General features: G+C 49.5%; 1 protein-coding gene across 6 annotated transcripts in view; it reads right to left on the bottom strand.

Moving 5' to 3' along the window:
* Positions 1–209: 209 nt before the first annotated feature.
* ZDHHC7 (zinc finger DHHC-type palmitoyltransferase 7) overlaps positions 210–12,608 on the bottom strand; it is a 38,380-nt gene continuing 25,981 nt past the window's right edge. For all 6 annotated transcript variants that reach the window (XM_024233865.3, XM_024233864.3, XM_054534222.2 and 3 more), the window contains 5 exons: positions 7,682–7,806; positions 4,931–5,027; positions 3,671–3,752; positions 2,844–2,974; positions 210–2,268 (listed from right to left, as the gene is read on the bottom strand). In XM_024233865.3, coding sequence (XP_024089633.2) covers positions 2,092–2,268; positions 2,844–2,974; positions 3,671–3,752; positions 4,931–5,027; positions 7,682–7,806 — 612 coding nt within the window. In that variant the 3' untranslated portion in view covers positions 210–2,091. The remainder of the gene's footprint in view (positions 2,269–2,843; positions 2,975–3,670; positions 3,753–4,930; positions 5,028–7,681; positions 7,807–12,608) is intronic.

Consider the following 12,608-nt stretch of genomic DNA (forward strand, 5'->3'; position numbering starts at 1 on the left):
TAAACATTCAACAGGCAACAGTACTCACTGGGCCACGTTTGTGAGTTGCGCTTGAGTGCCCAGGTCACTCGTCATGGGCACAAAAGCATTTAGAGTTTCTGGAAACTGTTCAGGAGTGACCTTAACAGCCTGGGGCTGGGTCCACGAAGCACGGAAAGGCACCCCCTGAAAACACCGCCATCCATGAAGAACGGGCGCTTTGGAAGCCATTTGAGAACTGTTAACTGATTACTTTATTTCATATAAAAGTTACATTGAAAGAAGAGGTTGAAAAGTCAAGTATACTTGATTTGCACACACTTGCCAAGTCTCACAGGATTCAACCACTTGGATAATTGTTTTATTGATAACAGGATATACATATTAAAAGCCTCACACTGAAGCCCACACGCATGTCCAACCCAGACAACAATGTGCAAATGAATATGCAAAACAATCTCGGAAACTCGCGTCTCCAGGATCACCCACACTTTGTCCCTGTGGCTGTGGCGCAGTTCTTCCCCTAATGGCGCACACGCTTCTGCGGTGACCAAGTCCACTTCCAAACCCCCTGCAGGTTTGCTCGCTTGGCTAGGATGGTGGCTCAGGTAGGTCCCTTTGTGGTTTTGCATCAGCAGTGGTAGAAGCCCTGATTCGGATGGGGTACAGAGTAATTAAAAACAAAAAACAGTTCACAGATGAACAGAAAGGCAAAACAGTTCCCAGGAGGGAGACGCCAACTTCTCTTAGTGTGGAGGGCAAGCTTAAAGGAAGACCCTCAGACTTTGTCACAGATAGCTTCTTGATGCGTCCGGCAAAAAATGTACAAACCAGGCAAGTTTAAGGCAAGTCCCCATGAGGGGAGCTGTTGGCTTTCTGGCATAATTTTAAGCTCCGCACCAAGGATCCTATTTTATCACCTGTGCCGTGGGTGGAGAAGAAAACGTAAAAGCTAACCAAAAAATCCAACAAGAGGGCGCCATCCTGGCCATTCCCGGCTGGAGCGCTGCCTGTGGTGACACAGTCGCCCATGCCAGGGGCTGGCTGCCTCATGGTCCCCTCCCCTTCCCAGAGGTGCCCAAGGGCTGGGCCCTGCCTCTCCAGTCAGGATGCCTCCCCTGCTGCACACACAGCATCGGGCTGCCCCAAGTATCAAGTCACCGAGCCACAGCTCTGCTCTTACCTAGGTGCCATTTATACACTGCTAATTTGGCTGGAACAAAAAAAAATCAGTTCCAAGACCCTCAAGCACTCAAGATTTCTTTAAAAAATGAAAGCAGGAGGGCAACGAAGGGCCGCACAGGAACGGCTGTTCTTTGGATCGAGATGTCCTCCAACAGCAATACATTCATAGTAACCACGGGCAGGACCCCGTGGCTCTCTCCCCTCTTCCCTGAAACATCGGTTTCTAAAAAATAGCTTGTTTGCTGTACACAGCCGGTAAATGTTACACTGCCTAAACAACACTGGCAATTTTGACACACATGCACACACGCGCACACACACACACAGACACGCGCACACACAGACTTGCTGAGAGGGTCAAAGGATGTCTCTTCCAGGGCAGCGGGGAGTGTGCCGGAAGCCACCTTCACTGTTCAGCGCACAGATCTTTTGCAACTTCAGTGCAAAGCATCGGAGCTAATCGAGACCAAAATGTCTTTCTATGTAAACGCCCTGCTGTGATCCGGGGAGTGCACTGCTGAGTGGCGGGGTCAGCAGGAGCCCCCTGAAATGACTGCTCGGAGAATCCCTGTTCACTGGATTCCCTGTTTTTCTTCATGATTGGAAACAGCAGCTCAGGACCCAGGATTTGAATAACCCATGTAATAACCCGAAGTATTCTCCACAGAAGCCCCAGCTCTGCAGGAGGCCATGGCGTTTGGCTTCTTCGCGTGGCCACACACCTTTCCGTCGTTATACAGGTGGGGACTGAGAGCCTCTTCCTCTCCCATCTGTGACTATAAATATATAAAACTCTGCTTGCTGCAAGCAATTGGTTTGTGTAGGTTCCAGTTGCCCTGTTGGTCACAGATGAGCTGTTGATACCCTTCAGACCCCAAATAAATAACTGGAAGTCTGTGAGCAAGTTTCAGTCTGATGAGCCAGGCCTCACACTGAGAACTCCGGGCCGCCTTTTCTGGGTCTCGTGGGCAGTCGCCTAAATCGGAAGCCCACAAAGGGATTCATCCAGAGGAGTGAGGGGGGCCCCCCAAAGACGGACTTCATCCCTTCCCATCGCAGCCTCCGCTCCCATGTGGGTTTCTCACTTTTCAATCGCTCGATCTCCTAGAAGCAGAAAGAAAAGCAAGTGGCAGCAGCTCCAGGAAGCTCGGCAGACCCCACCGAGCCTCAGAATCTCACCGTGCTCAAGCACAGTGTGGGCTCGATGGAGGGTAGGTGAGTGAACTCTCCTTTCCAGCTCTGCCCCGATCCAGACCCCATGGCCTCTGTGAGCCCAGCCCGCCTGCAGCCACATGGCCAGCCCAGACTACCACAGTGGCCCTCCCAGCCAGGCACCAACATTTTTCACTTGTTAGTTACTGTGTACAAACATTTACTGAGCGCCACTCCAGGCCTGCAGAGCCAGGCCCTAAAGGCAGTCAATTCCCTGAAATTTACTGACTGCACTGGGAGCTGGGAATCTGCCTGGCTCTGCTGACTCGCAAATCAAACTGAGACTAGAAATACGCACCGCCCAGAATGAAAGAAACAGCAAACACAGGGAGCCGGTTGAAGCTCATCAAGACCGTCCCATTATGCTCCTGAGTCAGTCCACAGGCACCTACTGTTGACATTAGGACTTTCCATTTACTCAAGCTTGGACCACATATGAAGTCCACACAGCCAAGAACAAAGCTTACCGTCTCGTCGTTGCATATGGAGTGGATCTGGGTGCCAAACATAACTGCAGTGAAAGTGAAAAACAGAAGACCCTCAAGGCACAGGAAGATCAACAGGATTACAGTTATCGGAGGTGAAAAATCACTGCATTCTGCGGACAAGAGGAAGTTGGTTATAACTGGTCCTGAATACCCCGAGTGGCAGAATGTTTGGCTCACAGAAGAATCCTCTAGGGCCAGCCCCTGGCCAGCTTCCAGGGGGAAGTTGTTCACTTTCTAAATGGGCGCACTCATTGTTCTCCAAGGAGCAGAGGAGGGCCACCCTTCCAAGCAAAAATTCATACCATGACTTCCTGGCCAGTGGTTTCAGAAGAGTCTATATTTTCTGAGGTTTCTATTGACACTGTATTTGTGAATTAAATGGCAAATGAAGCCAGACCAGAAGAGTTGTGTGCACCCATACTAGTGAGCAGTGCTCACAGGAGTCTGTTCCCCATGTCCCCCTGGGGTGGGATGAGCCTGTCCAGACCTCACTGCATATCTAAGGTAGGATAACGAGCACCTGTTTCACTACACTTGCTTAGGGTCGATCACTCACGTAAGCAACGCGAAGCCTGCTTTGAACAATGGCGAGCTAGCTGACCAGGAGACAGACAGAAGCTTTCGGGGAAACAATATACTAGCAAAATGGTGGTGTTAAAACTTAACTAAATTCTTTAAAATTCAATTGCTAAAATAACTGCAATGATTTCCTTCAAAATTGGAAACCTGGTTCTTCCTTTAAAGCTTCCCCTTTCACCCAAGAACAGCATGCACGGCCAGGAATGACACACAGCCAGGGAACTTACCGGTCCACTGCCCTCGGACACAGGAGATGAACTGAAATCCACAAAGGATCAGAGCATGGACTGAAGACAGAGCTATATACATCTAGAATGAGGGGGAGATGGGTTAGTCACTTTTATTTTTTATTTTTTTTTAGAAACAGAGTCTCCCTCTGTTGCCCAGGCTGGAATGCAGTGGCGTAGTCTCAGCTCACTGCAACCTCCGCCTGCCAGGCTCAAGCGATTCTCCTGCCTCAGCCTCTCAAGTAGCTGAGACTACAGGCACCATGCCTGGCTAACTGTTTTGCATTTTTAGTAGAGATGGGGTTTCACCATGTTGGCCAGGCTGGTCTGTAACTCCTGACCTCTAGTGATCCACTCAGCCAGTTAGTAACTTAAACAAGTCTTTCTAAGAGCAAAGGCTGATGACACATCATGTTTATGCCTCCATCTTATTTGTCAGAGAAAAAATGAGGGAAGGATTAAACTGCAGCAGTTGACATTTTCCTACCCAAGATCATATTAGACCAAGTAGAATAATTTTATAGAAAAATACAGCTGGGCATGGTGGCTCACGCCTGTAATCCCAGCACTTTGGGAGGCCAAGACGGGCAGATCGCTTGAGCTCAGGAGTTTAAGACCAGCCTGGGCAACACGGCAAAACCCCGTCTATAAAAAAATAAACGGCCGGGCACGGTGGCTCACGACTGTAATCCTAGCACTTTGGGAGGCCGAGGCAGGCGGATCGCCTGAGGTCGGGAGTTCAAGACCAGCCCAACCAACATGGAGAAACCCCATCTCTAGGAAAAATACAAAATTAGCCAGGCGTGGTGGTACATGCCTGTAATCTCAGCTACTTGGGAGGCTGAAGCAGGAGAATCACTTGAACTCGGGAGGCGGAGGTTGCAGTGAGCCGAGATCGCACCATTGCACTCCAGCCTGGGCAACAAGAGCAAAACTCCATCTCAAAAAAAAAAAAAAGAAAAGAAAAAGGAAATAAGCTCTAACATACTTTAGGGAGATTCCTGTTATTATTAATAAACAATAGTGATTGAGGACATCTGGGAGAGAATTAAATTACAGTGAGCACCTAAAATAATAGAAGCAACATATTATTTATTGGGACTACTTCCTGCCAATGACAGCACAGTATTATAATTTGAATCCTGGAGAAAAGGCTGGAGAGAAACTGGCCTGACGTTAGTAGATTTCCCTGCTCCAGGCAAGAAGCAGTTAAAGAATTTCAAATTCAATGTAAGTCACTACAAAAATATTTTTACTTACAGTGAAGAGCACAAAAAATCTTTGATTCTTTTCTCCCACACAATTGTTCACCCACGGGCAGTGATGATCCATTTTCCGAATACATCTTTTGCAAATACTGAAAAGGAGAGTTTGATTTTTCAGTATTCCATGCTCTGAAGAAACCAGAGTAACACAACCAAATAAAATCAAAGGTGGAGGAAAATTAGAATGCATATTCTAATACAGCATGTCAAAAAAAATCATACATTCTCACTATATTCCTTTAAGGTTTATCATTTTAATTAAATGTCTTCCGTTTCCTAAGGGAAATACTCAATGGACCAACAGGTTGGGGCGAAAGGTCACACTGAGCCATACTTCACAAGTTCTCAGACACTCCCCCAGTAGAGCTGGATCATGTACACCTATCAGTAATGTTCCTAATTTTGCAAGCTTACAAGTTACAAGTCTATTTCAATAAAAAACAAAAATTGAATTTTTACCTTCAGGGAAAGAAACATTCTTTGTATCTTCAAATAATTCCTACCACTCAATCCATATTCACTGATGAATATGCAGTATGGATTGCATATTCATCTTGAATCATCAACTACACACCCAGGCATGAAGTCGTCTTGTTTTTAACAGCTGTATTTTACTTTTGCCCAAAACACTCTGTATGTCCAATTTTAAATAACTAATTTGATTATCGATTACTTTTTAGTCCAAGCTTGTACCATTTAATTACCTCAAGCAGACATTGATGGCAGCAGGTTCACTCCAGGCAGACTTGCTATCATAGTGTCATTTTTTTTTTTTTTGAAATGGAGTCTTGCTCTGTTGCCCAGGCTGGAGTGCAGTGGCGCGATCTCAGCTCTCTGCAAGCTCTGCCTCCCGGGTTCACGCCATTCTCCTTCCTCAGCCTCCCAAGCAGCTGGGACTACAGGCAGCAGCCACGATGCCCGGCTAATTTTTTTTTTTTTTCTATTTTTAGTACAGACGGGGTTTCATCGTGTTAGCCAGGATGGTCTCGATCTCCTGACCTCGTGATCCGCCCACCTCGGCCTCCCAAAGTGCTGGGATTACAGGCGTGAGCCACCGTACCCGCCCATAGTGTCACCTTCTATTCATTGACCTTGGCTCCCTGCCCGATCTCCATAGCACCTGACTTCCAAAACATTCCCATTTTATCTTAAACAGATTTATTGAAGTATAATTTATATACCATACGAGGTGGCTCATGCCTGTAATCCCAGCACTTTGGGAGGCCAAGGCAGGTGGATCACCTGAAGTCAGGAGTTCGAGACCAGCCTGGCCAATGTGGCAAAACCCCGTCTCTACTAAAAATACAAAAATCAGCCAGGCATGGTGGCGGGCGCCTGTAATCCCAGCTACTAGGGAGGCTGAGGCACAAGAATTGCTTAAGCCTGAGAGGCAGAGGTTGCAGTGAGCCGAGATTATGCCACTGTATTCCAGCCTGGGTGAAAGAGCAAGACTCTATCCCCCCCCAAAAAAATTTATATACCATAAAACTTCACCCATTTGCAGTGTACAATTCAATGATTTTTATTCTATCTGCAGAGTTGTGAGACCATCACCATCTAATTCTTGAACATTCCCACCATCCCAAGAGAAGACCTCAGCCCATATGCAGTCACTGCCCATTTCCAACCCCAGCCCAAGACAGCCACCCATTTACTCTCCGATACCATTTCATCTTTCTTCACTGTCTGGCCAAACCATGTGGATATGAATCTTTTAAAGCTTTCACTCCGGCCATAAAGCAGTCGGCACCCTGTATCTGGGTTTCCTCCCGTTGGAGGCCATCAATGGCTTCCAGCCTATTCAAGCAGGCCACCACCCCCCAAAAGAAGGGCACTGTCCAGGTGCAGCCTGTCACACAGTACAGGGACGTGTGACAACTATTTCAAAGAATGGAGAAATATACCCAGACATTCACACTTCAACATGTGAAATCAACAGCCAGCCCCTCCAGGAGCAGACAAAGGAGTCAGGAGCTGGCAAATCTGGGGGAAGAGGATGAAATGCAACCAAGACCAGCAGGGGTGAGGCGTGAGGGCCAGGAAAGCTACTTGAGCCAGGCAGATGACTGGACTGTGGCTTTTAAAAAATACAGTAACTGGTGTTTGAGAGCACACCCAAATAAATACAAAAAAACCAAAACAACAAAAAAATGAGAGCACATCCCAAAGAACCTTGCTTCTACGCTGCACCACCGCCCCAGGTAAGAACAAAAGTGAACGCACAACAGCCTCTCTGGCTGGCTGGAAGAACCCAGAGCAGGAGTGAGGGGAAGGTTCTGAGCCTTTCTTCTGGCCCCCACACAAGATGTGCCCAGGAGCTGTGAGCACACACGTGCTGGCCCGTGGCATGTGTGCCAAAACAGAGGCGGGAACCTCGTCACCTCCTCCGGTTGTTGAGCCACAGCGAGTCCCTCGGGAATGAGGGGATCCCTGAGTCGATACTGTTTCCCAGCTCCCAAAAAGACTCTAGGGCACCGGCCCTTTACTCAGCTCCCTACCCCAGAAAGAACCTGACACCTACGGACCCGCCCGTGCAACGCTGCCCAGATGCTCCGGGGCCATGTACCTGCGGTGGTAGGCGCGCTCGGGTTTAATACAGCAGCGCACGTACCTGCAGTGGCGGGCGCGCTCGGGTTTAATACAGCAGCGCACGTACCTGCAGTGGCGGGCGCGCTCGGGTTTAATACAGCAGCGCACGTACCTGCAGTGGCGGGCGCGCTCGGGTTTAATACAGCAACGCACGTACCTGCAGTGGTGGGCGCGCTCGGGTTTAATACAGCAGCACTTGGGGCACTTGTAGATCACTTCCCCGGGTTTCAGCTGCAAGCTCTCCATGTATTCTTTCGTAGCGTTTCCTTTGGGTACTGCCCCCTACCATATAAGAAGAATGTATTTTTAGTTGGGGAGAATGAAAGTTAAAAACATCAGGCCGGGCGCGGTGGCTCACACCTGTAATCCCAGCACTTTGGGAGGCTGAGGCGGTCGGATCACGAGGTCAGGAGTTCGAGACCAGCCTGGCCAACCCAGCCTGGTCAACATGGTGAAACCCCGTCTCTACTAAAGATACAAAAAATTAGCCGGGCACAGTGGCGGGCGCCTGTAATCCCAGCTACTCAGGAGGCTGGGGCAGGAGAATCGCTTGAACTCAGGAGGTAGAGGTTGCAGTGAGCCAAGATCACGCCCTTGCACTCCAACCTGGACGACAGGGCAAGACTCCGTCTCAAAAAAAAAAAAAAAATCATCTTATATTTTCTGTCATCAAACAATAAAAAAAAAAAACTACCTTATTATCCTTTTGATAAATGGCTTAACCACCTGCATTTTCAGAGGCAAGGCTTGTTCCCAGACAAGGGCACTGACTGTCCCCAGGAGGGCAGGGAACCTCTTTGCACACCACTTCCCTGTAGCGCCTGCTGACAGGGAGGTGACTGATAAGCACTGTCCAGAGTTTTCTTATCGGGCAGTCGGGGAACAAGGAACAAAACAATCTCAAAAAGGACTTTAATTTCATGTTGCTAAAGTGACGTGATACTTTTCTCTCTTGGCCAACTTCCTCAAAGGCATTCACACACAAACCTGGAGGTGGCGGCCGAGACCACCTGACCCGATTCATGTCTGGCAACGAGGCCGCCCAGCGGCATCAGAAACTTCAACATGCATCCATCTGTGCCCCAAATGCTAGAGGAGCTGGAGAAGATGAGCAATGGCAAAGCAGCGGAAAGAGGAGTTGGGGAAGCCGTGAGCTGACGGTAAGGGGCAGAGCTGAAGGCCAAGAGTCACCCTACTGGCACCACGTCAACTGAGGACCCGATGTAGGGAAGGTGAGGTCAGAGCTGGCTGCAACAGCAGAGGCTTTGTTTTTGGGCAGTGGAGATATGTCGCCAAAACCATGTTTGTGGGGGACAATTCTGGGAGGTGCGGCAGGGTGGAATAAGATAGGCAGACCTGCCTGGGGGTTCCAGTGCCTCAAGAAGAGGAACAAGGCCTTGTGTCTACTTCTTAGCCTGGAGCCTGCACTTCACATAGAAATCACAGCTCTGGAGAATGAGACCCACAGACACTGGGAACAGCAGTCAGGGCTGCAGTGATTGTGCAAAGACAGGGGATGTGGGTGGGGCAAATGGAAGGTGGGAGCTAACAGCCTGGGAGATGGCAGAGGTGGTGAAGGGTTCTGCCAACAGCAGATGGCCCTGCTGGAGCTCCTTAAAATACAGGTGCCTGGCTGGGCTCTGGAGCCACAGATCTGAACCTCTGCAAGGTGAGGGTTGTCATCCAAATTTTAGAAAGTTCAGCAGGTGAGTGCCCTACAGAGCCAGAGACTGCTGCCCGCTGGATTCAGGGCTACCAATGGGCCAGAGCTGGAGCCTTGGGCAGCACAGGCAGGGGGCCCCAGGAGGGGCTCCAGGGCAAATGTGAGCATTCACTGCCCAAACCTTCCCCGAGGTTTACTTTCTGCAAACAAGGCCCCGTCAGTCCCATGGCCCTAATATGGGGAAGCTGTTTGGGTCAAGATCAAAGTGTTTCCTAACACGCTGCCTCCTTAAAGAAGTTAGAAAAGGGTTTAAACTCATCTTTGAAAACTTAAATCAAAATAAGTAAAACATTTTACTGGCTGGGCAGGGTGGCTCACGGCTTTAATCCCAGCACTTTGGGAGGCTGAGGTGGGTGGATCACGAGGTTAGGAGTTCAAGACCAGCCTGGCAAAGATGGCGAAACCCTGTCTCTACTAAAAATACAAAAATTAGCTGGGCGTGGTGGCCTGCGCCTGTAATATCCCAGCTACTCGGGAGGGTGAGGCAGAGTACCCGGGAGGTGGAAAATGCAGTGAGCCGAGAGTGTGCCACTGCACTCCAGCCTGGGCCACAGAGCAAGACTCTGTCCCAAAAAAAAGAATTTTTACTTAACTTAAATTCCACAATTTGGAGTCTTTTTTTTTTTCTTTTCTTTTTTTTGAAACAGAGTTTTGCTCTGTTGCCCAGGCTGGAGTGCAGTGGTGTGATCTTGGCTCACTGCAACCTCTGCCTCCGAGGTTCAAGCGATTCTCCTGCCTCAGCCTACCAAGTAGCTGGGATTACAGGCATGCGCCACCATACCCGGCTAATTTTTCGTATTTTTAGTAGAGATGGGGTTTCACCATGTTGGCCAGGCTGGTCTCGAACTCCTGACCTCAGGTGATCCAACCGCCTCAGCCTCTCAAAGTGCTAGGATTACAGGTATGAGCCACTGTGCCTGGCCTGGAGTCTTTAATCAACTTTCCTCCAACAATCTGGGGATCTTAACACTGCTTTGATTTATAAAATCCCACAATGTTGCATATATGCCCCAGGTGACAGTCGAGTGTTACACATCTCCTCAGAGGAAATGGGCCAGATTTTAAAACTCCAAACACCGTAATTTTATGAGCCATGCATGCACTTTTCCACAGCAGCAGCAAATATGATACGATGTGGCACGATACACTTCTGGAAAGTGGCCACCCCAACGCTACCCCAGTTTTTGGTCACTTATGACCAAGGAAAGGCATTTTGAAGGGGAAGCCAAGTACGTATTGGGTGATCCTCAGGGACCTGTGACTGTGGGATTTCAGGCACTTGCTGGGTCCAGGGATTCCTTTTTGTTGCTCAGAACCCTGGGCAGATAATGAAACTTTACGGACATGGTCTCCTGGGGGTTTCAAGGAGGGGTTCCTTCCACCTGAGGCCCCGAGTCTATCACCTACATTTTCATCCTGAGCCTTTCGAGATGTGGTTTGGCAGAAACAGAGACCATATGCAGAGGCGGTGTGCATGGCTGCACCATTTCAAAGGGCCTCGCCAGGATGTGCCCACGATGACAGCGGCAGGGGTTGGAACACTGTTTCCTCTGCACCCATGGGGCATTCTTCTTCCCACCAGAACAAACCTTCCAAGTAACTGAGCACATTCCTCAGTTCCCATTTTAACCATTTTCGGGAGGTTTTTTCAAAACACTTCTTGAATGTTTCCCACCCATCTTCCTGTGGGACTAACCATAGGCTCCAGGCCATGGGATGCCTTCAGGCTCCTCCCTCCCACCCCAAACGCCCAGCTGCCTCCCTTCAGAGGTGCTCCCTGATTGGCTGTTCCCTCTCCTGGTGCCCCTGCCCACATCCCACTTCCAGTCTGCCCTGATGAGACAAAGCAGCCAGCCAGGCCCAGGCAAGGCGCTCTGTGCCACCTCACCCTTCCAGGGCAGTTAGGCTTTGCAGAGCATGCTTCCGGTCCTCTCCCCACTGCTCTCCACCCCAGCTCCCTGTCATGCATTCTGGATCCCCAGGGCCTAACTAAGGGGCAGGTAAGAATGGGGCCGGGCCTGTGGATCTGCCTCCTAATTTATGGAAAATGCTGGGGATGAGGAGCACATCAAAACCCAGTACAGGGATGTAAACTGCAAACAAAGAACTGTGTTTCTTCAACTTAAACCCCAAGGGAAAAAAAGAGATTGCAGGGACCACAGAGATTAATTAAAAGAGATGTTAGAGACACATAAACCAATCACATTGTGTAGATCCTTATTTGGATCCTGATTCAAGGGAAAAAAAATTATAAAAGAATTGAGACAGGCCAGGCACGGTGGCTCACACTTGTAATCCTAGAACTTTGGGAGGCCGAGGCAGGTGGATCACTTGAGGTCCAGAGTTCAAGACCAGCCTGACCAACATGGTGAAACCCCGTCTCTACTAAAAATACAAAAATTAGCTGGGCGTGGTGGCGCGAGCCTGTAATAATCCCAGCTACTCGGGAGGCTGAGGCGACAGAATCGCTTGAACCCGAGAGGCGACCGTTGCACTGAGCCGAGATCCTGCCACTGCACTCCAGCCTGGGCGACAGAGTGAGACTCTGTCTCAAAAAAAAAAAAAAGAATTGAGACAACTGAGGAAATTTGAACTCTAATAGGATAGATGGTATTAAATATATTGCTTTACATGAGCTACCGGTATTGAGGTTATGTTTTTAGAAAGAGCTCTTTTAAAAGATACACACGTTTACAAATGAAACAAAAGAATGAGTGAGATTTAGGCGGGTTATCTGGGGGAGGGGAACGGCGTGGGCGAGGCCACCACACGAGGTGGTGACAAGCTCAAGGTGGAGTGCTCTCTTCTTCCTACCGTGCACATTTCGAATTTCCCATAAGAAGTGAAATTTTCAAGGCCGGGGCTCTGAAGATAGACAATCTGGTTCAAATCGCAGCCTTGCCTCTTACTGGCACAGCGAGGCCTCGTGTTCTCACACGGATGTTCCACCTACGTCCCGGCACTGCTGTGAGGGTGGGAGGAAAGCACGCTTTTGGCAGAGCTCCTGGACAGCAGCCGCGGCCCCATGAAGGGTACCTCCGGAAGGCACTAGCACAGCTGCCGAGAAGGCTCATGGGCATCCACGGGGCTGGCATTGAAGACACAGGCTCTAACAAGTAAAGGGATGCAGGGCCCAGGGCCGTGGGTGGCCTTCCTCCCTCCCAGCCCTCTCACGATCCCAAAGTGAAGCTTGGGATCAAAGTCGCATCCTTCCACAGCAGGGTTCATTGCTCTATCAGTAGGCCTCTGACCCCATCTTCCCCTCCACTCCTCACTCAAAACACCAATGACGTTCCTCAAGTGACAATACAAATCCCAATTTGTACTGTCCAGGCCAATCCCAGCGAGGACTGCCCAGTCC

The sequence above is a fragment of the Pongo abelii genome, chromosome 18 (genome assembly GCF_028885655.2).
Source record: "Pongo abelii isolate AG06213 chromosome 18, NHGRI_mPonAbe1-v2.0_pri, whole genome shotgun sequence".
NCBI classification, from domain to species: Eukaryota; Metazoa; Chordata; class Mammalia; order Primates; family Hominidae; genus Pongo; species Pongo abelii.